The 25,107-nt window shown below is 35.6% G+C and overlaps 3 protein-coding genes across 10 annotated transcripts; 2 read left to right on the top strand and 1 right to left on the bottom strand.

Moving 5' to 3' along the window:
• Positions 1–650: 650 nt before the first annotated feature.
• Positions 651–6,646, top strand: LOC111799683 (eukaryotic translation initiation factor 4G). Its single transcript, XM_023683120.2, has 9 exons — positions 651–854; positions 983–1,221; positions 1,419–1,546; positions 1,961–2,152; positions 2,270–2,331; positions 2,466–2,519; positions 2,871–5,473; positions 5,626–5,820; positions 6,109–6,646. The coding sequence occupies exons 2-9, from the start codon at positions 1,064–1,066 to the stop codon at positions 6,437–6,439; spliced, it is 3,723 nt and encodes a 1,240-aa protein (XP_023538888.2). The 5' UTR covers positions 651–854; positions 983–1,063; the 3' UTR covers positions 6,440–6,646.
• A 692-nt stretch (positions 6,647–7,338) lies between these two features.
• Positions 7,339–12,182, bottom strand: LOC111799815 (metacaspase-1). Its single transcript, XM_023683293.2, has 5 exons — positions 11,348–12,182; positions 9,239–9,569; positions 8,480–8,600; positions 8,179–8,391; positions 7,339–8,012 (listed from the first exon to the last, which is right to left on the bottom strand). The coding sequence occupies exons 1-5, from the start codon at positions 11,712–11,714 to the stop codon at positions 7,953–7,955; spliced, it is 1,092 nt and encodes a 363-aa protein (XP_023539061.2). The 5' UTR covers positions 11,715–12,182; the 3' UTR covers positions 7,339–7,952.
• A 2,405-nt stretch (positions 12,183–14,587) lies between these two features.
• LOC111801087 (uncharacterized) lies at positions 14,588–23,326 on the top strand. Of its 8 annotated transcripts, none has more exons than XM_087126410.1 (20): positions 14,588–14,747; positions 15,682–15,906; positions 16,771–16,852; positions 16,955–17,012; positions 17,087–17,146; positions 17,263–17,367; positions 17,749–17,859; positions 18,258–18,299; positions 18,951–19,121; positions 19,217–19,356; positions 19,873–19,970; positions 20,069–20,175; positions 20,271–20,313; positions 20,852–20,943; positions 21,065–21,113; positions 21,532–21,602; positions 21,824–21,940; positions 22,051–22,136; positions 22,366–22,411; positions 23,156–23,326. In XM_087126410.1, the coding sequence occupies exons 3-20, from the start codon at positions 16,821–16,823 to the stop codon at positions 23,186–23,188; spliced, it is 1,461 nt and encodes a 486-aa protein (XP_086982536.1). In that variant the 5' UTR covers positions 14,588–14,747; positions 15,682–15,906; positions 16,771–16,820; the 3' UTR covers positions 23,189–23,326. The 8 variants fall into 8 exon arrangements, with proteins under 8 accessions (XP_086982536.1, XP_023540827.2, XP_023540828.2 ...); XM_023685059.2 differs by having other exon boundaries at positions 16,935–17,012; XM_023685060.2 differs by having other exon boundaries at positions 14,590–14,747; positions 15,687–15,906; positions 16,935–17,012.
• The last annotated feature ends 1,781 nt before the right edge of the window (positions 23,327–25,107 follow it).

The following is a 25,107-nucleotide window of genomic DNA, read 5'->3' as shown; positions in this document are numbered from 1 at the left end:
ATTAATTAATTAATTTTTTCTTTTGGTAATATTTATGTAGAAACTATGATGTAATATTAAAATTTTAATTTTTTTTAGACATTGAGTTAACAGAACATCATATTAATTTTTTTTTTATAATCTTTTATTAAAAATTATATTGTAAAATAGAAATTATACCCTTGAAAATTTTCAAACTATTTTTTTAAAAAATTAATTAATTAATTAATTTTTTCTTTTGTAAACCTGGTCCCATTCCCGCCCTGATCCTTGTAAAAATAAATGCGAAATTTCGCGAGAGTGGGGAATGAAAAAGGAGCGGGGATGGAGATGGAGAAGGTTTCTCTGTCTCCGTCCCGCCATGTGGACATCTATATTTCACGACCTTCACATATTTTTTTTAATTATTTTTATGGTATTTTTATTATTTGTTTGCCTAGTTTTGATATGTAAGGACTTGATTGGAATTTCACTCTAAATTTATAACAATTTAATAAAAAATTTAACAATTTAGGTTATAAATATATTGTGTTAATTAATTTATAGATAAATTTGAAATTATATAGATTAAAATATCTTTAAAAAAAAAGATAATTATTAGGTTAAATATTAATAATATATTATCTAATTGAAAATCCGCTTTGAATTACCTGGAAAAATCTGACCCCTGTTTTGCCTTTAACGCCCTCCTTTTCCCTCCTTAATTTTGTAGCCGTCTTTCTCACTCTACCTGTCCTTCTCTCTCTAGAATCCTCCATTGTTGCCCAACAGACTGGCGCTTCTCTGTCACCTAAATTCTCTCGGAAAAATTCTCTGCTCTTCACATTCACTGTCACTTCGGATTCTGGAAGATCTTCGCCGTCTCTTTTCCGTGCGTAAGTTCTTCGTTCGCGTTTTATGCATTTCTCATTCCTTGGTTGTTGCATTTTCTTTGATGCATGGCGGTTGTTTGCAACTTTGTATGAAGTTCCTGATGGTTTTGGTTGTGTGTGATTGATTGCAGGGGAAAGAAAAGCCGGAGGTGATTTCTGTAGAGAATTCTTGAAATTATATATATACATTGGGAAGTAAGGGATTGGTATAGATGTCTTTCAATCAATCAAGGCGTGATGTGAATGAGGAGTCTCAATTTAAGAAATCTGTGCGATCATCGAGCTTGAATCAGCAGAGAAACTCTAGCGGACTTCATTCTAAGTCGGGTGATTCCGGCAGGTGTGCGCCGGCGATCGTCTCTAACCATAGGTAATTACGTTGCGATGTTGTTACGATTATGAATGGCTTTGTGTTTTTGCTTTCTTTATTAAATTTTATTAAGAATATTTTATGAATTCTGTGGTTTGATCGCTACCGGTAGGTTTCGAGGAATTGTTTGATTTTCTACATTGTTCTTAGTACTAATTCATTTGTTTCTTCTTTTTCCCCGTTCCGATTTGTTTTAGTTTTAAGCAGTCTAGCGACGCACAACATGCACGGAAATCTAGGGCTGGAGTATCGTCTATAAATTCTACCGTTTCTACTGCCCCTCGCGGAGGACAAAACGGTTCTCATGTTCATCCGCAACAGAATGGTACGAGATCTTTAGTAAAAAAATCCGTATATCGTTCATAAGGAAGCTGTTCATATGTAATAATTGTTGGATGATGAAAGTCCCACCTCGGTTAATTTAGGGAATGATCATGGGTTTATAATCAAGGAATACTCTCTCCGTTGGGATGAAGCCTTTTGGGGAAGCCCAAAGCAAAGCCATAAGAGCTTATGCTCAAAGTGGACAATATCATACCATTGTAGAGAGTTGTGTTTGTCTAAAATTAATATCATATCATGTCATCAGCATTTGATTTATATTACAATGTGAATGCTGTATTTCCAATATTGTTTCTGTTTCCTTTTGATTTTATTTTTGTTAAGGCTTTTTTTAACATTTCTTGTTCATTTTTGTGTAATGATTTTGCAATATATGAGTTTAGTGCATTGCTTGCAGGTTCAGCGTCCAATCCAGCAAAATTGACTGAATCCCAGAGCGCGATTGTTAGAAAAAATGCAACTTCTCAAACGACCTCAAAAACTTCTAATGCATTTTCAGAATCCAAGAGCGGGATTGTTCAAAATAATGCAACTTCTAAACCCACCTCAAAAACTTCCTACACCAATGCTTCCTCAACCCCTGTTAAAGGTAAGATAATTATGTTTAAATTTACGACGGATGAGTGTTTTGGCATGTCATGGTGCTTGATGACATTTAGTTTGGTTGGTTCTATGATGCTAACCGTAGTTTTCTTTCATGTTCTAGACTGGGGAGAAGAGCATAAAACATTTTCACTTCAATTTGGATCCTTAAGTCCTGGTTTTCAGGTATGCATGCCATCCTTTCCATGATTATTTAGTAATGCTGATGATATCATTACTATATCTGTAAATGTAATTCCTAGTAGTCGATAAGTTATATGATTATATCTGATATGAGGATTGGGGCTCTGGTACTTCAGATTCCTAGGACCAGCTCAGCTCCTTCAAATCCGGAAGAACTGATACCGAACCAGGTTAGAATGCGTTGAATGCTACTATCTTGGTTTATATATGTGTGTGTTAATGGTAACCCCAGTAGCTCTGGCACTCGTTGACTATATTCTTTTGTGATTTTGGTTCTGGCTTCCATAAATTTTTCACGAGTATAGAAACTCTTTTCAACTGTTGCCATGCACCATTGTCATCTCTACATCATTGGGATGGTTTTTCAGTATGCTTGGCCTAAGCTCTAGATTTTAGCATTTTTTTCTCATGCTCAGTTGTTCATATGATCTATGGATTATATTCATCTATACTCACGGTTCTTGTTTGTCTTTCTTGCCGACTGGATTTGTTTGATTCTTATCAGTTGTTTTTATCTGCAGGCACAACACCATTTGTTTAAATCTGTACCTCCAGGGTCTGTGCAACCAATAGCAAAAAGTCCTAATATTGGAAAGCCCGTACGAACTTCAGAGTCAAATGCTGCCGAGAGAGGAGGTTCGTCTACTTCAAATGAAGTTTCCCGTGCAGAGTTTAGTGTTGAACGTGCAAGTTCTTATGCAGAAGTTAGTAATTGCGATTCAGACTCAAAAACACTGGAGAAATGGGATGAACCTGTTAGTTCTCATGCAGAAGTTGACAGTTCAAAGGACAATAACGTTCTTTCTAACTCCATAACTCATGGAAATAAGACTTCACTTATTAGTGCATCATCTTGTCAAAGCGATGGTGACAAAAATACTGAAATGCGCCGAGCTGATCTGCAGTCTGCTCCTGTTCAAACGTCTGAACTCTCAGAGATGAAGCATGAAGGAGATAGATTAGAGCACACAGGTTTTCAGTGTGATCCTAACTTTATACCGGTTGTTGAGGATAAACCTGTTACGGATACAAATAAGACGAAGAATAGGTCTAAAAGAGGGAAGAAGAAGAGAAAGGAAATTCTTCGTAAGGCAGATGCTGAAGAGAAGAAAGAGATTGTCATGTCTGCAGAAAGTTCCAATGGGAGCTTAAATATGAAACAGGAGTCTGCTGGTTCCATTAAGGATGAGGCTGTCTTGACCAAGAAGAACGTTGAGGGTAAACTCGAGCTAGATGATTGGGAAGATGCAGTTGATGTTTCTACTGTTAAATTGAAAGATGAGGGCTTTAAAGACAAGGCCAAAGGAAAAGTAGCACTGCACCACGAGGGTGGGGGTGGAGATATGGCCAAAAAGTACTCCAGAGATTTCCTCTTAAAATTTGCAGAGCAGTTCGTGGACCTTCCCGATGGATTCGAAACCACTCCCAACACGAAGGCTTTAATGAGTATTAACCATGGTTCTCGCTCTGTTAACAGTAAGACATTTGCTAATCTTGAAATAATGGATAAGCCAAGTGGTGGGGCTCGACTAGACCATCATGCTATTACTGTTGATGACAGACTATTTGCTTCAGGGTGGGATTCACACCTGGATAGCGGTCGACCTACGCAATGGACTATCAATGGCGCTTTAAAGAATCCGAGGGCACACATTGGCTCTCAGGGAAAGATTCAGAGAAATGACTCGAATGCTGATAGGTGGCAAAGAGATACTAATTTTCATCTGAAAGGTTTAGTTTCTCCTCCAACACCATTACAGATGATGCACAGAGCCGAGAAGAAGTATGAAGTGGGTAAAGTGGCTGACGAGGAAGAGACCAAACAAAGACAGCTGAAGGCTATACTAAACAAGCTAACTCCACAAAATTTTGAAAAACTATTTGAACAAGTGAAAGCTGTTAATATTGATAGTTCTAAGACACTAATTGGCGTCATCAATCAGATCTTTGACAAAGCTTTGATGGAGCCTACTTTCTGTGAAATGTATGCCGATTTTTGTCTTCATCTCGCTGATGAGTTACCTGATTTCAGCGATGATAATCAGAAGATTACTTTTAAGAGGTTGCTTTTAAACAAGTGCCAGGAGGAATTTGAGAGAGAGCAGGAAGAAAATGATGAAGTTAACAAAGTCAGTGAGATGAAACAGCCTGCAGAGGAACAAGAGGAGAAGAGAATAAAGGCCCGCAGAAGAATGCTAGGCAACATCAGATTAATTGGAGAGCTTTACAAAAAGAAGATGATAACAGAGAAAATCATGCATGTGTGCATCAGGCAATTGTTGGGTCAATATCAAAATCCTGATGAGGAAGATATTGAAGCACTGTGCAAATTGATGAGCACCATAGGAGATATGATCGATCACCCCAAAGCTAAGGAGCACATGGATGCATATTTTGAGATGATCACTAAATTATCTAAGAACATGAAGCTGTCATCCAGGGTTAGATTCTTGTTGAAGGATACAATTGATTTGAGAAAGAATAAATGGCAACTTAGGAGAAAAGTTGACGGGCCTAAAAAGATTAATGAGGTGCACAGGGACGCCGTTCAAGAACGTCAAGCTCAAACGAGTAGATTAGGCCGTGGTCCTAGAATCAATGCATCATTGAGAGGAACATCCATGGATTTTGGCTCTAGAGCGTCTGCACTATTGCCTTCTCCTAATGCTCAGGCTGGTGGTTTTCATGGTTCGACACCCCCGGTTTGTGGTTCAAGCATTCAAGACGCTCGTTTTGAGGCCAAGGCATTCCCAAGTCCATTGCCCCGAAGACTTATTAGTGATGATGCTATGACTTTGGGTCCCCAGGGTCATTTAGCTAGAGGAATGTCCATTAAAGGGCCACGATCCGTTTCATCCATTCCGTTACCGACTGGTAATAACACACACAGAATGACGGCTGCTTTAAGTTCCATCTCCAAAGGAGACACCCCTTCAAGAAATTTGTCACAGGAACCTGGTATTGCCAATGGATATAAGCAATTGGCAAACATTGATAGCAGCCTCGGAAGCTCTCAGTCAATCAAATGTGAACAGCCAGCTTCGACACCGAACGGTCATTCTGAAGTTATGTCCAAAGAACGTCTACGAAACAAGTCCATAGCAGCGATTAGGGAATATTACAGGTACTATCCCATATTGTTTCAAGTTCTTGATCCAATTTGCATGGAAAGTTTCTTGAATCACGAATATCCATCCAAACATATTTTATACCATTTAATGTTGCTTAACTTCTTCTGGTTGTTATTAGCTAAAAGTAAATCAATTTTGCTTTCAGTGCTAGAGATGAGAAAGAAGTTACTCTGTGCATCAAGGACTTGAATTCTCCTAGATTTCATTCATCCATGATTTCTCTTTGGGTCACAGACTCATTTGAGAGAGAAAACAAAGAAAGGGACCTTTTAGCTAAGCTTCTTGTTAGCCTCACCAAATCACAGGATGGTACATTGACTCAACTCCAACTTGTCGAAGGGTAAATATTCTGAATCTTTCTACTCTTATGGATGGTACGTTCATTCCTTAAAAGAAATAATTATATTTCTACCATAGAAAATCATCAAAATCATCAAATATGTAGTCTCTAATCAATTTATCGATCTGGATGTATAAGAAATCTCATTAAACCTTAACAATATTTTGTTCGATAGAGACCAAATTGCTACGTATTAAAGTTTAGGGACCAAAAGCATTTTTTAACGTGCTTTTCTTCCTCGCAACTTTCTCGAACACGATTATTTATTCTCGTGCATCATTTTACCAGAATCCAACTTGTTCTTGCCACTCTGGAGGACGCGGTCAACGACGCCCCAAAATCTCCAGAATTTATGGGACGATTACTGGCAAACATGATCTGGGAAGACTTGATTCCATTGAAAGAAATTGGGAAGTTTATACAGGAAGGTGGAGAGGAGGCTGGAAGTCTTTTGGAAGTTGGGCTTGCAGCTGATGTTCTTGGAAACGTGCTGGAGGCAGTTCAATTGGAGAAAGGTCAGATTTTTGTGAATGAAATTCTTCAAAGTTCTAATCTACAATTGGAAAGTTTTCGGCCTTCATACCCAATCAAATCAACAAAATTAGAGAAATTTATTTAGTTTGCACAGAGGACTTTGTGAAATCAAGATAGAAGGAATTCATTAATTTGTGATTTTAGGTTCTTTCTTTCTTTTTTTCTTTCAAAATGTTGTGATTTTAGGTTAGTTAGTTAGTTACTTGGCTATAGTAAGCTCATGGGAATTTTGTCATCCATTCTCACACATCAATTTTTGTTTACAATAGTAGCAACAGTTTTGTGTTGTTCATGTATTAGTCTCTTACACAAATTTAGTTTCTAAATTTTCGTGTTTATATTTATTAAGTTCTTAAACTTCAAAAGTTATTGTAAATCGATAAATTCTTGCATTTTTAAATGTTATGTAGGATCGAAAGTTTTTAATTTTATGTCATTAATATTTTTTTAACCGACATAAAAGTAAATTTTTTATATGCTTATTAAAAAAGTTTAAATTTATTAAGATTGTTTGATCGACAACTTATTATCAAATCACACACTCTTGAGCAATCCAGAGTAGATCAGGAGACGCTATGCAAGGTTTAGGAATTAGTGATAAGCGCCAACCATGCTAGATTTTTGCAAAGGTAGAGGTCCTTGCAAAATGTTCACAGAGAAAGCTAACTTAACGGATTGATTCCAACCAAGAGCTGGTTAGAAGCTGACTTAACGGATTGATTCCAACCAAGAGCTGGTTAGAAGCTGACTTAACGGATTGATTCCAACCAAGAGCTGGTTAGAAGCTGACTTAACGGATTGATTCTAACCAAGAGCTGGTTATAAGATAAATGACTCTTAGATCGAACTTGGAACTATGATGGTCACTCTTAGATACCAAGACAATTCACTCTAAAATTAGCTTGATCAAAACTAATTCAATGAATCGGTTTAAACATCAAACCTAAAGCAACCTAAAGCAAGGTTTGAAAAAGAATAACACCATAAACACAAAAGTTTTGTTTGTATTCAACCATTCATCTCCAAACATGAATATTCCATGCCTCTAAATAGGCCCAAAAGATAACCCTAGCATAATAAAGTTCAACCACCAACTACAAATGTTATTAAATACAAATCGAAGAAAATAAGACATTCATGAATTGTCTTAATTGGTAGTTCAATTACCCATGGCAAGTCTTCTAGTCACTTTCCAATGTCAGCCACTCCATTATTTTCTTGATTTGATACTTAATCTTCTTTGCATTGTTTCTTGTAATTGCTCGTTCAGGTACAAAGAAGTGATCAGTTGTTGGATTCATATCATTTAGGAATTATGATTCTTCCTCATATTAGTCCTACTTTCAAATCTGTTTTTTTGATTGAGGGTATATATATCAAACTATAGGCTGTTCATCGACGGCTTCTCGAGTGATCGATTGAATTGCCTTATTTTCCATGCCATAAATTTCTAACGACCATATATCAAATAGAGAATATAGGCCGACATAGCCCTCTTCCAAATGTAACCTTCAGCCATCATCTTTTGCAAGTTAATCAAGAAAAAGGAAATTACAGAGAGAATGGTTTCGTATAAACATCGAACGGTTGAAAGGAAATCACAGAGAGAAAGGTTTCGTATAAACATCGAACGGTTGACACGCGGTTAATTGTGGCTCCTGCAAATACCCAACGATTAGAAGCAATTCAACTCAAATGAGATTTGAACTAAACTTCTTAATAACAATATACTATCATGTTGTTTGGTTAGATTGTATGCATTCATGCAACCTCAAACATGGAACTCTTACAGAACCAGATGATCTACCATAAAAACTGAAGTACCTGTCCGAGACCACCTATGGCGCTCCCACCAGTCAAAAGCATGGTGACCAGCGACGTCACGATACCGCCACCAATGTCGCCACCGACTCCTGCATTTTTTATAGCATTTCGCATCGAGTTCAGTATGCTCCCATATGTAGCTCCATGTCCGAGCTCGATCGCTTGGATGAAGCAGAAAGTCATGGCACCTGTTGATGTTATCTTTGACAGAGCCTGTGCCAGTTCAAGTAATTAGCTTGACATTAAAGCAATGCGATTGGGATAAAAAGAATTGTGGATTATGAAATGTAGTGTGACTTACAGATGTATCAGCAGAGGTCTGGTTATCATCACAGCCACTGAAAGAAATAACTTCTCCACCACTCGTTCCTTTCCATACTCCAGATCGCGGGCGATGGTCCTCCCATTTGTATTGTCCACTCCTATGAACAAAGGGGAAAAACAATATATGAAAAGCTGAATCGTGGATTAACAACATTTGCTACTATTTGACTATCGATATGCTCGAACCTTGGGTGAGAGCAACATCGACGTCTCATATTACTTTCAACTAAAAAACGTTAACATGTTTAGAATGATAACAACATTTGCTACTATTTTCTATCATATCTAGATCTTTTGGACGGTTATGACTATTGATATGTTCAAACCTTCGGTGAGAGCAACATCGACGTCTCATATTACTTTTAACTAAAAAGCGTTAACATATTTATGCAATACCAACCTGCTCATTCTGCATAGAAATGATAACAACATTTACTACTATTTTCTATCATATCTAGATCTTTTGGACAGTTATGACTATCGATATGCTCAAACCTTTAGTGAGAGCAACATCGACATCTTATATTACTTTCAGCTAAAAAGCGTAAACATATTTATGCAGTACCAACTTGTTCATTTTGCATAGAAATGACAACCGTTTGCTACTATTTTCTATCATATCTAGATCTTTTGAATAGTTATGACTATCGATATGCTCGAAACTTCGGTGAGAGCAACATCGACGTCTCATATTACTTTCAGCTAAAAAGCATAAACATAATTATGCAATACCAACCTGCTCATTCGGCATAGAAATGACAAATCTAGTACGGTTCCACTATGGCAAGCATCTATGAATGCATGAAGCTTTACACCTTGAGGAAGAGGTCTAACAATTGCCGTATTAATTTCATCATCAATGATCATTCCCTGAGTTTCAAAGTCCAAAGGGCAAAGTGTTTCATCATATCCATCAACTTCATCGCCATTATAGTTCCTTTGGCGAGATCCGTGACCAGAATAATGGAAAACCAAGGAGTCACCTGGTTGACAACCTTGTACTAGCCAATACAATGCCATTCTAATGTTGTTTTTGTAGGGAATTCTGTAGGGGTCAGTTTTTTCTTCTGCATATCATTTTGCAGAATGAACGTAAGTAAACTAGAGATATGTTATCATACAAAGATCATAAACATTGGAATGGCATGAAAGAGAATCTTCCAATATGAATAGAAAATTGGATAAATCTGATTTGTCCCTAACAAGAACGGATACAGATGAGGGACAAGAATACAACATGACACCGACATGGTGACACGTCATTTTGTACATATCTAGGACATGGACTGCAACAGCCGAAACTCACCGCTAATAGATATTGTCCGCTTTAACCCGTTACGTATCGCCGTTAACTTCATAGTTTTAAAACGCGACTGCTAAGGAGAGATTTCCACACCCTTGTAAGGAATGTTTCGTTCCCCTTTCCACCAGATGTGGGATCTCACATAGACACAACAATGACACATTTATTAAAATATATTTCATATTCATACTAGAAAGAAATTCAAAGTTAATAGGTTTAAGAAAACTAGTTGGGTGCATTTCACTCTCAAAATTTATAACTTTTGTCCTAAATTATTATATGCCTATTTAGTTATACTTGATAAGTGTTTGACTCGTGTCTTAACAAATGTTAGACCTATATTAACTTCGTACTATCAGTTTGTTCTACCAAATACTACCGATGTCACTCTCTCATGTGAGATCAGTTACAGAGGCCCCAAAATTCTTCAAACTACTTCGCAGTTAGTCTCCTACCCCATTTACAACTATAAACCTTCATAACAGTATCTGGGGCATACCATAAATGGACAACAGCACTCTCCAAGGTGCACACAGGCCGCAGATAGTTCTTGTCACATACCAATAGTTAGAAAGCTCCCCTGATTTAAACTTAGGCAACCAATCAGACTAACAAATGACAAACTCTCAAGAAACATGGGATTTTAACACGTACGATGCTGCTAAGTTTTGAATATTTCCTTCTAAAACCACAATATTACCACTTTTTGTTAGGAATCACGACCTCCACAATGGTATGATATTGTCCAATATTGTCCACTTTGAGCATAAATTCTCGTGGTTTTGCTTTTGGTTTCCCTAAAAGACCTCATACCAATAGAGATGTATCTCTTACTTATAAAATCACGATCATTCCCTAAATTAGTCAATGTGGGACTCCCTCCCATCAATTCTCTCGAAAGTACACCCTTTGTTCGACACTTGAGGGACTCCCTCCCAATGATCATTCCCTAAATTAACCAACGTGTAACTCTCTCCTAACCATCTTCAACATTTTCAACTTATAAATCTTCTCACTATAATATGTTTTTTCAACTTATAAATCTTCTCACTATAATATGTTTTTTTGTTTGTCTACTCAATAAACGGTGCAAGGCTAGGAAGATAGAAATTATACCTCAGCATTCAACATGACCGTAGAGGTCCAAACACACAAGTGAAAATGAAATCTCTGATTCTTTTCTTTCTTTCAATTAAGACCACACCCGCCCCATAGCCCATCTTTGGGGACATCAAAGTTGTTCTTTATTAAGCTCAACCTAAGATTAAAAACGTGACCTCTAGGTTTGAGTAACTCAAAGACTGCGAGCCTAAAACAGGGAACCCCAGCCAATGCGCCGCCCTTTGGGGCTCCTAATTCTTCCCAATACATGCAAACAAAAGTTCCCATTTGAACATTCCTATTAGAACGAACCCATCAGAAGTACCAAGAACAAGACAGTTCTAGTGTTCCATAAAAATTAAAACGTTGAAGATCAACATGCAATACACTGTATATCTCGTGATGAACTACAGAGATAAAGAGAGAGTTGGGCAAAAATACCTGTAAGCATGAGGATAGAATCTTCTGGAAAACGGAATTTATTGATCAAAAGATAACGCATACACTTAGCGTCGTTGAGGCAACCCTTGAGCTCATGTCTCGAGTGCCTATAAGAGATCCCACAGATCACAGCCCTTTTACGGCCATGCGGATGGGCAGGAGGTCCCGGCGGCGCGTGGTTATAAGGCGACGGTGCCGGCGGAGGCGCTTGATAAGACGACGGTGGAGGGACGGAGCGTGGGTCCATGACCTGCGTCACCGCCCTGCATATAGCGCAGCGAATCGACGAAGCTCCCGGCGGGAGCTGGAGTGGAGTCCGGCAACTGGAGCAGTTCACCAGCATCGGCGGCGGGTGCGGATAGTACATCGTCGGATTTCAAATCCAATCAAACGAATTCCAAATTTAGGGAAAAGGAAAATGAAAATAAAATTTACAAATAACTTCAACAGAACAGGATCTTCAAATAAGATCGATTAAAGGATAAACTACAGATTACGGAATATGTATAACGATAATTTGTCGACTATCTTGAATTCAAATATAATCGCACTTCATCCAACTTCCTTTAATGCAGCTACGAATAGATTCCAATTTCAAGAACTACACTCCTTACTGCTTTGATTTCGCCGTCCCGAAGCTGTAGAGATCAGTATCAGAAGATTTCTTCAGCGATTCGTGCGGCAGAAACAAACCTGAGAGGAAAAAAATGGAGAGAGGCCAAATTCAAGAGGGAGCTAACAAATTGATAGAAATTAGTAAGAGATGATTTCTTCAGCATTTTGCATTTTGATTCTCCCAACATGGGAAATGGCGAATGGGGCCGCCGGCGTCCTGCTCCATTACCATTATTATTATTATTATTATTATTATTATTATTTTAAATTTTTGTTTTTATTTTTTAATTTAAAGAATTTGGAATCGAATTTGCCGGGAAAAAAGAAGATTGGATAATTTTTTTTTTAATTTTTTATGATAAAAAGACTGTATTTCACATTTTAAATTTTTCGATAATAACTTTAAAAAAAAAAAATACTTGTATAGTTATTTTTTTAATATAAATTATTATTAATTTGTTTAAATTAAAAATTAAAAAATACACGGACGGTTGGATTTAAAAATACCCATACATTTTTTTTAAATAGCACTATCATCTTTAAACTTTATAAAAATATCTATAATAATAATATAATTTTTTTTAATTTATTAAATTATATATCTATTAATTTAATTCAAATAAATAATCCAATGTGAGACGAACACGACTCTCCACAATGGTATGATATTGTCCATAAGCTCTCATCGCTTTGCTTTAGGGCTTCCCCAAAACCCCAAAAGCCCAAAAGCGCTCATACCAGATCATTCCCTAAATTAGTCGGGCTTCCCCAAAACCCCAAAATGGCTCATACCAATAGAGTTAGTGATCATTCCCTAAATTAGCCGATGGCTCATACCAATAGAGTTAGTGATCATTCCCTAAATTAGCCGATGTGGGACTTCCATCATCCAAAGGAGTCCTTTTTCTTTTGGAGTTCTTTGTTCGATATTTGAGGATTTACCAATCTATTGGCACGACTAAGTTTAGGGCATGACTCTAATACCATGTTAGACGACCGGGCTTCCCCAAAACCCCAAAATGGCTCATACCAATAGACCTAAATTAGCCGATGTGGGACTTCCATCATCCAAAGGAGTCCTTTTTCTTTTGGAGTTCTTTGTTCGATATTTGAGGATTTACCAATCTATTGACACGACTAAGTTTAGGGCATGACTCTAATACCATGTTAGACGACCGGGCTTCCCCAAAACCCCAAAATGGCTCATACCAATAGAGTTAGTGATCATTCCCTAAATTAGCCGATGTGGGACTTCCATCATCCAAATGAGTCCTTTTTCTTTTGGAGTTCTTTGTTCGATATTTGAGGATTTACCAATCTATTGGCACGACTAAGTTTAGGGCATGACTCTAATACCATGTTAGGCGAACACGACTCTCCACAATGGTATGATATTGTCCACCTTGAGCATAAGCTCTTATGACTTTGCTTTAGGACTTCCCCAAAATGCCTCATACCAATGGAGTTAGTATTTCTCACTTATAAACCCATGATCATTCCCTAAATTAGCCGATGTGGGACTTCCATCATCCAACATCAATTGATAATATATATTCGAGGTCTATAAATTTTAAAATTATTTTCAATTTGTTTTTGTTGTATTAAAAGAACAATAATGTGTAAATGTACTGTGATGTCCCAAATTAGTTGGGGAGGAAAACAAACACCTTTTTATAACGGGAAACCTTTCACTAGCAGACGCTTTTTAAAGTTTTGAGAGAAAGCCGGAAAGCGAAAAATCCAAAAAAGACAATATTTGCTAGCGGTAAATCTGGGCGGTTACATGTACCTAACTATGTACCTAACTTTGCAACTAACAACATTATAATAATATGTATGGTTAGAATTTATTGATTATTATCATAATCATTTTTTTAAAAAAATATAAATTTAATCATAATAAAAAAAGGAATACCAAAATAAATAATATAAAGGACAATAAAATAATTTTATCAACTTTAATAGAAAGAAATATATATAAGTTAAGGAGACTTTGACTTTGACCTTGACTTTGAATCAATCAACAAAATATAATTTTTAAAATATTATTTTAGAAATGTAATTTGGTTTTCATTATATTTTATAATATGTTTTTTTTTTCTGATTTTTGTCAATATGTTGAAAAAAAAAACTTAAAAATAATCGAAATTAAATTTTATTGAAATTAATTAAACAACTAGAAGAGTTAATAATAAAAATATTTATAAACTTTAAAAAGTATAGAAATACGCTCTTATTTTTTAAATATTATTTTAACTAAAAAACTAATTAATATAGTTTAACTTAATAAAAAAATAAAAAAATGTCAATTTTTATTAATTTTTAAAAGTACAATTAAGATCTACCTATCTACTACTCATAGATTATCTCTAAAAAATTTTAATGTGCCGGTGCACTACAATTTATATTTATTAAATTATATATATATATATATATATATATTTTAAGGTATTATTTAAATTTTTAAAAACTTATAAGGATATTTTTATTAATTTTAAAAAATATAAATTATTACTATTTATAATTTAAAATTATAGAAAGTAAATTATAATTTTTAATACTAAATTTTCTATTTTTTTAACATCCGGAAGAGATGAATAAAAAAAAAACGAAAAAATTGCGGATCATACGTGGTGCAATTCATCAGCTTCGTCTTCATTTCCCTTTTAACTAATCCATCACTCATTTGACTTCCACACCTCTCTTCTTTCGCCATTCATACTGTTTTTGGCTCTTTAAGCATCTCGATTTGTCACCCAAAGAATTTGAGCGCGACATCTTTTCGGTATTGTTTAACATCATTTGCGTACTTCATTTGTTTTTCGTTTTTCTGTTAATTAATGTCTCATCAATCAATCCACGTTACGAATATGGACATTTTTTTGTTAGATTTGTTCAAGTTTTTGTTTGAGTTGATGTTTCTTGATGTGACGGGGAAGATTTTCTGTCGTCCTTCGTTTTTAGTTTTGGATTTTGATTTGAAGCCAATTTTCAGGATTCGAATCAGCACCTTGATGAAAATACAGATGGTTTGTATGTTTTTAGTTATGTGAAGATGCATCCGATATGAGCTTTGTTTATCCATTTGCAGCTTTTGCCGCCATAGTTTTTTCGGGTTGGATTGGTTATAACTTGTGAGAGAGCGGGGTTAGGAGATTAGGAGAGAAGGACGTATAACTTTGATTGGCTTTCTGATCTTTTGCTATCCGGTTGCTAATTTGAATCTGTCATTTGAGTTTTTATTCGGAGTTGTTAAAATTTAGCAGGTGTTTGCCATTTCAATCCCTGCTTGTATTTGTAATTGTATTGTTCATTCCTCTTGTTAATTATGTTCAACCTTATGAGTATCTCATTCATTTGTCAATCTTATTTATCATATGGTTGTCGATTCATCAAAATGCACAGAATTTTTCTGTAGATTTATTATTAGAACTTACTCCACAAGTATTTCATTAGATTCATATGGACGATATTTCTTCATGAGAAGAGATTAGAAATGGTGAGGAGTAATTAGTGAAGTGTTGTTCGAACTTTCTTCGACTGGGGTATACGTACCTGCCGTTTCCCGTGTTCTGGATTTTGGTTTTTCCTCACATTTTAGAAGTTTCTAAATTCATTTATTTCTCTAGATACGTTTCGCCCTTTCACATATGCTCTATAATTTTGGTGTGGCATCAGTTACTATAATTTGATGCATGGTAATCATACATCTTATGAAGGAAAGTTGTGTGAATAAAGCGTGCAAAGTTGCTGTCTACGGTGTATGGACATCAAATGATGTAGAGTGCAAGATTCTGAAGTGATGGATAATGTTTGTGCTGATGCAATCAGAAGTTGTCAAAGTAAAGAACTTGAACTTCCGATCTGATGTCGACTACCCATAGCTCTTTGCAAGGGCATAATGATAACAAGGTTCATGCTGCAAGATCCCATCTAAAGAAAAGGTGATAACTCGAATTATTTTCATAGTAGGTTTGCAGATTTTTTGCTCACTACCAAAATCAATGAAGGCAGTACCAATGGCTTAATGTGGGCATTGAGAATAATATTGTGGTTTAGTTCTGGATAGGTTTTAGCTTGTTATTTTTAGTTGTCTTAACCCACTCTCTACAGATTATTTAAGGAGGGGTCATCAGAGAAATTAGTTTGGTTAATGGGTTAATAGCAGCTCCCAGTCTATACCATCATCATCATTCTCTAGTAAGGATTAAACTTGTTATAGTCCAAGCCCTCTGCTAGCAGATATTGTCATGTTTGGGCTTTCCGTTTCAGGATTCCCCTCTAAGTTTTTAAAACGCGTCTGCTAGGGAGAGGTTTCCACATCCTTATAAAGAGTATTTCGTTCTCTTCCCCAACCGATGTGGGATCTCACAATCCACCCCCCTTCGAGGCTCAACGTCCTCGCTGGCACTTGTTCCCTTCTTCAATCGATGTGGGACCCCCCAATTCATCCCCTTCAGGGCCTAGCGTCCTTGCTACACACCACCTGTGTCCACCCCCCTTCGGGGCTAAGCCTCTTCGCTGACACATCGCCCGTCTAGCTCTGATGCCATTTGTAACAGCCTAAGCCCACCGTTAGCAGATATTGTCCTCTTTGAGCTTTCCGTTTCAGGATTCCCCTCAAGATTTTAAAAACGCATCTGCTAGGGAAAGGTTTTCACACCCTTATAAAAGGTGTTCCGTTCTCCTCCCCAATCGATGTGAGATCTCACAATTTTCCGGAATTCTCACGTTTTCCAGCGACTGTGCTGAGTTTATTTATTTTATAACTTGTGGTTATTACGAAACTAATACAATTATTTTTGCAGGCAAACCTTTGAAAGATCTCTTGGTTCAAATGATCTGAAAGGAGTTGTAAATGACAGTACTCATCCAGACCAAGAAGCTGAGGTATGGCCTTCTGTGTACAAGTTTCTCGGGTTCTGAATTTAAGCTGTCTACAACATTTTATAGTTCTTAAAGTTGTACATAGGAACTGTTGTCACGGGTTAGAGCACAAGAAGGGGAGATTCAGCTTCTTCGTCAACAAATGGCAGTTGCTTGTTTGAAGGTATAAATTGCTTAGATGACTCCGGGTTCATGTGATATCGCTATACCTTACACAAAAAATCTCTGTGGTGAAAGGAATTGCAACTGTTGAATGAGAAATGTGCACTGGAGAGGAAATTTTCAGACATAAGATTGGTTCGTCTTTGTTCTTGGATATAGTTGTACGGCCTACTGTTTTCAGTTTTCTCCTCATGCTATCGTTTCTTTACATTTTGATTCAGATAACATATCTTTTTCTCATTTTGTAACAGGCAGTTGATGAGAAGCAAACTGAAGCCCTTACTTCTGCCTACAATGAGTTGGGATACAGAAAGGGGGATCTTGAAGTGAACTTAAAATTGACTAATGAATTGAAGGTACGTTTTAGTTTTTTTCCCATGTAACTTCCATTTGATACCCTTTATGGGACTTTGTACTTATTGTAATCAGTCACTCAACTCTGGTAGCCTGTATATTTATGGGCGTCTGATGATAAAATGAAACCCTAGTCAAGAAACAATTCATTGACCGAAACGAGGTAAGATATGAAAGTATCAACCCAAGCCAAAAACTCAGAGATTACTCGAAAAGAAAAGGAAAAGAAAAAAAAGAGAAAGCTTCTATTTGGTATTCATCAGTTAGGGGAGAAATGAAAAAATTGTTTAGACAGTGATCTGAAGCTAAAAAAAAAGTTGATGTAGAAAGTTAAATCTGCTTACGTTAACTATGCTGAATGGTTTCAATCTCTTCTTTAACAGGCTGTGGATGATGAGAGATATCACTACATGTCATCATTGGTTGGGCTTTTGGCAAAATATGGTATTTGGCCTCGTGTCATAAATGCCTCTGTTCTATCCAACAGTGTGAAGGTAAATTCTCTACGTATGAAGCTTGAGACTGATTCACACATCTGCGATATCGAATAAATCCAACTTTCTTGCTGATATGCTTTCTATTCTCATTCCAAATGAATCCTGGAAATAAATTTGGTCAAAACCTTGAAGCGGAATACATGAAATCCGTATCGACTCAGTGGCAAACCTGTCTTTGGACCTATAATTAAAGAATGCACCCTAGTAAAAAATAGTCTTTCTTTTGGTGTCTGAGTTTGTTCATTGACCAATTTGATTGGTTAGTTTGTGCAATATGTTACAACTTTTTTTATATTTACTTCTCAAGAAAATATTTTCCTTTTTATTTCTTGCAATAGTTTCTTCCTTTATTTTCATTTTGCTTAGCTTTTTTATTTTTCCTCAAATCTTAACAGCTACTTCATGATCAGTTGCAGCAGAAGATCAGAACTTCACATGTAAGCTGGCTATTATTAAAATTTGTTGTTTTTTCTGCGAAGTTATAAGTTCCTCAACCAAGATAGTAAAATATTTTGCTATATGTGATTGCAACTCCATCTACTTGCCATTCCTTTTCATTACTGCTTCAGTTATTTCTTCTCCATAGAATGTTAATCTTTTCTCTATAATGTTCTGATGAAAGTTTTATGTCTTATGGGCAGAGGAACAATATAATGTTTAATGATAAGAAAATGGCTTGGGAGGGAAATGTTTGACATGACAAAATTTCATTACTCTTCTTGGCCCACTTTTTTTTTTTTGTGTGGAAACTTACCTTTTTTGAGGGTCCTTGATGAAATAAAATGACATATTGTGAACTATCATCCAATTACATTAACGTTTTATTGGACCTTTGTTGTAAAGCTAGACATTCAACTTTGTCAAATGTCCTATTTTCGCTACGATAACTCAGGAAAAAATGGCAACCAACTATATAAATGCTTAACTAGACCGATTTTTTTAAATCAAGACATGCAATTCCATCAACTGTTTTAATTTCCATCCTCTTGTTTCCATTTTTTATAGCATTGCCATTATCTTTCTTATAATAACTGTCAGTTGAAATTGATAAATTATTGTAATAAAGATTGTGCTTCTTTTCATCACAGGAAAAAATTGGAGAACGAACATCTCTTGTTGAAAATCATTTTGAGAGTGGATTTCAATATAAAGAGAGAGAGAATGCTGATTTTAAGTTATTTGAAAGTGGATATCAATATCAAAAGAGAGAGAATACAGATATGGGGACTTCAAAATACCAACTTCCTCCCCAAGCAGAGGTAGTGTTGCATGTAACTTCCTTAACTACTATGTTTGTTTCCTTTGCTTCTACAAAGCTTGCTACTCATTTAATTCTTATCCCTTTTGCATGCAGCATTTGAGAGCAACTGAAGATGTGTTTATGTCTAGTAGGGTACAAACTAATATTCCAAAATCAGCAGACTTCAGTCAGAGACCTGAAGTGCATCAACCTGTCAATGACATTTCTCCAGACCCTTTATTCTATACTGGAAGGTATAGCATTCTAAATCTGGTATGGATGCCTTAAGTTAGAACAAGACTAGTGGTGTTCAAAAAATCCAACTTGGATCGGTCAAAATAAGCAATAATTCCATGGGCTGGGGTTGATTTGTGGATTCACCTTAAATTACTATGGACTGAATTGAACCAACCTAAACTATTTATAACTTAAAAAATGTTCTTTCTATAAGAATAAAATTATATATGCACATATAACTTCATTCAATAATTATTTTTAGATTATTCTCCTAAGAACGTTTAAAAAACTTTTTCAAGTTTTTGGAGTTTATTTTTCATAATATAAATTGAAATTCAGGTACTAATCTTAATTTAATGTTGTTTGGTTTCAACTGAAAGCCTGTTGTTCCAAACCTTCATTACATTTCAACTTGAATTTAGTTGTAGCATAAAAGTATGATGCAAAGTGCAACACTGTATAAAAAAGATGGTTCCGACATTTCCTTATGGAATTTCTCTATTTCTCTCAACTACGAAAACATACTATCTTAGGGAAGTGCCTGGTGATTTTACCCCTCCGGTTGATGATGAAGCTGTGGAACTCCAACGTTATACACCTGATGAGAGATATAACCACCCTGTAACGATTGGTGAGTTTTTTTATTTGTTTTAGAAGACAATCAAAGCACAATTGCACATAACCAGTACTTTACTAAGACATGAGCACTCACATGAAGTTTTAATTCAGAGGGACCTAGCATCGAGAATTTTCAAATAATCGGTGAGGCTACACCAGGGAGCACACTTCTTGCATGTGGATATCCTACGCGAGGGACTTCTCTCTGTATATTTCAGGTGACATGCTCAGATATCATTTAAATGATGACCAATATAGATTTGGGGATACATGTGGAATGTTCATATATAGATGATACAAATTTCTGTGTCAGTGGGTTTGGCATCTTGAGGATGGCACAAGGCAGTATATTGAAGGTAATGGAAATGAGTTCAGCTTTGTAGGATTCTTTAGATGACATTCTTACATTTCATTTTTTTTTTTTTTTCCTTTTTTTTTTTTCTTTGGGGTCAAAGAAAACTTTATTATTGAAACTGAAAAATATACAATAAATTATGAGGAGGAGAAGGCGCCACAAAAGAAAAGAAAAACAATGATAAAAAATTGCTTCATCTACCTTGTAAAATTTTTTCATGATGCATTTTATAACCTATACAGAACAGATCATGTTGAAGTAAGGTTGTAAGTACTGTGTAATTTGAGCAAATAAAATTTGCATATTCTACTATTTCAGCAAATGGCTTTACTTTATGGAAAACGGAAACGCATCTTCTTGTTCCTATCGTACAAAAAACCTTAAACACAGTTGAATCACATAATTCCAGATAAGCACTCTAGTTTTCTGTCCTTTTCAGTGACACTTGCATTACTTTCACTTTTTTCAGCATGCATTGTTACTAGTTACTACTAGATTGTTATAATAACTTCTAATGTTTGAATGGTTTTTTGATTTAGGAGCCACAAATCCAGAATATGTTGTTGCAGCTGATGATGTTGATAAACTAATTGCTGTTGAGTGCATACCAATGGATGACAAAGGCCATCAGGTTTTCAACCAAAAACGCTTTGAATTGTGATTCAAAATTTATTTTGCGTACCATCGGGTTTAGAAAATGAAATTTAGAAGGCCTTCCGGTTTTTTATTCTAAATTCTTTTCCAATTATCAGGGGGAGCTGGTAAAGCTTTTTGCTAATGATCAGAAAAAAATAAAATGTGGTAAGTTGATTAAAATTTTAAGAACATCACTCTTAAGTTGCAACTCTTTATGTATCTTTTCAAGGTAGCTAATTAATTGCTTCTCTTGACTTGCGTGCTATAGAAAAATCCTAGTTTTTAAATTGCTTAATGACATCTTTTCTATGTGATTGCCTCTTTTACAATAGTGTGTTTATCTGTACCTCCAAAACCAGAATGTGATGAAAAGGTTGGAAAAACATCTTGGTAGGCAGAAAAATCATGTACTTCATGATACATAGTTGTTTTCTTCTTTCGAAGCCTCGACTTTCAGTAACAAAAGTTGTTCAACTATCACGTTATCGTGTGTAATTTATTTTGATTTATTAGTTGACTAACATTGTTATATTTCAGCTATTTTTTATATACTCCTCGAGCTTTCTAATTAGTTCCATTATAGATCCAGACACGCAACTGGAGATTGACACATATCTCTCAAAGGGTCAAGCCACATTTTCTGTTCTATTGCTGGTACGTATAAGTAAATCTTCTAGAAAAATTCACTCGTTGGGGTTGTACTTGTTTCTTAGTCCTATACAAGTTAAAGTGAGTCAAGTTTAACTTCAAATTTATCATTTTGTCAGATTGAGCCCTGAACTAAAATACGTTGTGAAATTATTGTCCTCCGTTAGCTGGTTTCCATTTTTTAGAAAAATTGTAGCTAGTTATTGACATTTTGGTGGTTTTATGAGGTTTTATCTGAGAATTGGGAACCAGCGTCAATTTCTTTGAGGAGGTCCGGTTACCAAATTAAGATGGGAAACACAGATGCGGTTGTAATTGCTGAGAAATATTCAAGGGAGTTATCGGTATGTCCTTATTAACATTAGTTACCGATGAGGGCGCCAACAAGTTTCAATTATATTTTCATATATACCAAAGTTTTATTTTGTTTCTTACTATATATTTGTGGATGCAGTTGAAAATCCCCCCTGGGATGTCAACACAATTTGTTTTGACGTGTTCTGATGGATCATATCTTCCCTTTAATGCGTATGATGTTAGGTAATGTCTCCATTCACTTAAGAGATTCATTTGTATTCTGTGAAGCATCCCTGGTTGGTACAATGTCCTAAGACTAACCATAAAACTTAGGCTTATTTATGTCATATGACCTGTTTGTCTCTTTAAAATCATCTATAATCAACAAGTGAGCTATATACTTGTCTTGAGTTTCAGAATTGCATGTTTCTTAAATAGTTACAGTCTACTGTAGTGCTGATTTTTCTTGTAGGATGCGGGATACACTTGTGTTGACCTTGAGAATGTTCCAAAGCAAGGTATTCTCTCGACCAAAATCTACTAGATAAGGATCAATATGTGGACACCATTAACGATGCTTAAGATCCCGCATCAGTTGGAGAGGAGAACGAAGCATTCTTTGTAAGAGTGTGGAAACCTCTCCCTAGCAGACGCGTTTTAAAAAACCTTGAGGGGAAGCCCGAAAGGAAAAACTCAAAGAGGACAATATCTACTAGCGGTGGGCTTGAGCCATTACATATTTACTCTCTATGTAAATCAAGGCCGAGTTTGATTAGCATGCTGCATGCATCTCTCCTCTTTTTTTATTCTTTTAATGATATTTTTTTCTTCTAATCTGTGCCGTTACCCAATTTGATTAACTTGCAAGAGACTAAACACGCTCTAACTCTAGTTCTAGGAGACCACAAAAGTTTTCTTTGGTTAAGGAATCTACCCAAAGGCTCAAATCATGGAGCTTGGGTGATAAGCCTCCCTAAAGCCTCCTCTTGTGGATGTTGGGAGACTTTGTGTTCTTTCACAGTTCTTGTCTAAAGAGTTTTCTGCTTTTGTTTTCAAATACTTTTTCAAGAACTGTAATCGACCAACTTGTAAAAAGGCGTTAAACCCGAGATTTTGAATGATTAAATAACTTCTCGGGCTTTAAAAAAACAATGTCTGTGGGAACAACAAGCTGTAGGAAACATAGAGAACAAATTTTTGTGTCGATACTCATCATATATTCTTTAAGCTTTTAGACTGAATCTCATATATTCTTCAAGCAGGCAATGGACGATAGAAGGAAAGGAAAATCATAGACCGAACTCATTCGTCGTTCAAGTATTGTGTCGATACTCATCATTCATTCATTACGCAAACGAGATGTAATTGAATTCGGGAATCGATCCATCATAGTTTTTACCAATAAATCAAATAAATCATAAAGGTTTGCTCTTGCTGCTCTTTTTCCTCTTACTCTTTTATAGACACAAATGCATATATAGTCTCTTCCCTGTTAGTTTCTTGCTCACATTCATGACGAAGCCCTCAACATTATTTTGGTGTAATTGTAAATGGAATGACTGAAAAGAACTGTCTTTTTACTGTACAAACATTATTGATAAATTATAGGCCCATGGAATGATCCATTTTTTGACTTTGTATTTCTTGATTGAGACTCTTTGTTAGTACCCTTGGTTTCGGGGTGGACCCTTTCACTCTATTTTCCATGAAGAACGGCCATTTTTATATCGAGTTGGTACAGTGATCAAGATCTGTTAGCTGCAATTGACAGAATGACTCGTATGAAATTCTTTTGAGTTTGACTATGGGAGGAAAAGTCTTGAAATAATTTATGTCATGGGTTTGTGTCAAACCTTTCTTCACCTGTCGAAATTCTTTTGAGCTTGACTATGGGAGGAAAAGTCTTGAAATAATTTATGTCATGGGTTTGTGTCAAACCTTTCTTCACAAGTCAAGCCCTCTCGATAGAGCCATCTTCTTTGTGTTTTAGGATATATGGGGCTCGATAGAGTCATCATCTTTGTGTTTCGGGGTATATGGGGCTCGATAGAGCCATTGCCTGCGACAATGCCTCTCTTTGTTTGTGTCATCATTATATATATAGGATTTTGACTTATTGAGAAAAAAAAAAAGTATGGCTGTTACAATTTTGCCTTTGAGTATTGCTTACTTCTGTGTTCGGTTTCTGAGTTTTCAAACTCGATATTATTTAGTTCCTACATTTTTTAAGTTAATTCAAATGACAAATTATTCGTTTATAAATAATATTTAAAAAAACTATTTATTTAACCATAATGAAAATGGTTGTAATTGTAGTGAAAATTAAATTGTAATAAGTGTAAATTTTGTTTAGGGTATTTACTTTGAGTTCATTGGAACATAATTAATATGTGTTGTTTGCTACTATTTGGAAATGGAATGAAATATGAACGAATATTAGAATGTATTTTTATATTTTTAATTAATTAAAATGTAGTAACTAAAGAATATACTATAATAATTAAAATGGATTTTTTTTTTCAAATTTGATTATACTTTAAAACACATTTATAGTGTTGTAATTATGATTTTCCGATCAAAATCTGTAACCGTCTAAATTCGCTGCTAGCAAATATTGTCCGCTTAAGTTCGTTTGGTATTGTCATCGTCTCACAGTTTTAAAATGTATTTTACAACTCACCCTCTTAGGGGCCAGCATCCTTGTAGGTACAACTCACCCTCTTAGGGGCCAGCATCCTTGTAGGCACACCAGCCCAACAACCCAAGCTCACCACTAGCAGATATTGCTTAGTTTAACCCATTACGTTCAGCCTCACAATTTTGAAGTGTATCTGTTATGGAGAAGTTTCCAAACCCTTATAAAGAATATTTCGTTCTCTCCATCCGTGAGATCTCACCCAAATATTATTATTATTATTCGTCGAAGAAGTATGGATTTCGTTCTCTCCATCCGTGAGATCTCACTCAAATATTATTATTATTCGTCGTATCAAATAATTATGTATTTTTTCAACCTAGATAAATTCAAAAAAGAAGTATGGGTCCCACAATTCTCAACCAGAGTCAAATTGATTACCGTTTTAATGTGATGGAATTACATAAACAAACTAAAAAATTATAATCATATTTAGAGATATCATTTTCATTACAAGTAAACTATCATTGTCATATATATATATATAATCAATTTTGATTCAAAATATTTATATTAAAC

Source organism: Cucurbita pepo, chromosome 8 (genome assembly GCF_057944985.1).
Source record: "Cucurbita pepo subsp. pepo isolate OVF chromosome 8, ASM5794498v1, whole genome shotgun sequence".
NCBI lineage: Eukaryota > Viridiplantae > Streptophyta > Magnoliopsida > Cucurbitales > Cucurbitaceae > Cucurbita > Cucurbita pepo.
This window is presented reverse-complemented; position numbering and strand designations above follow the sequence as displayed.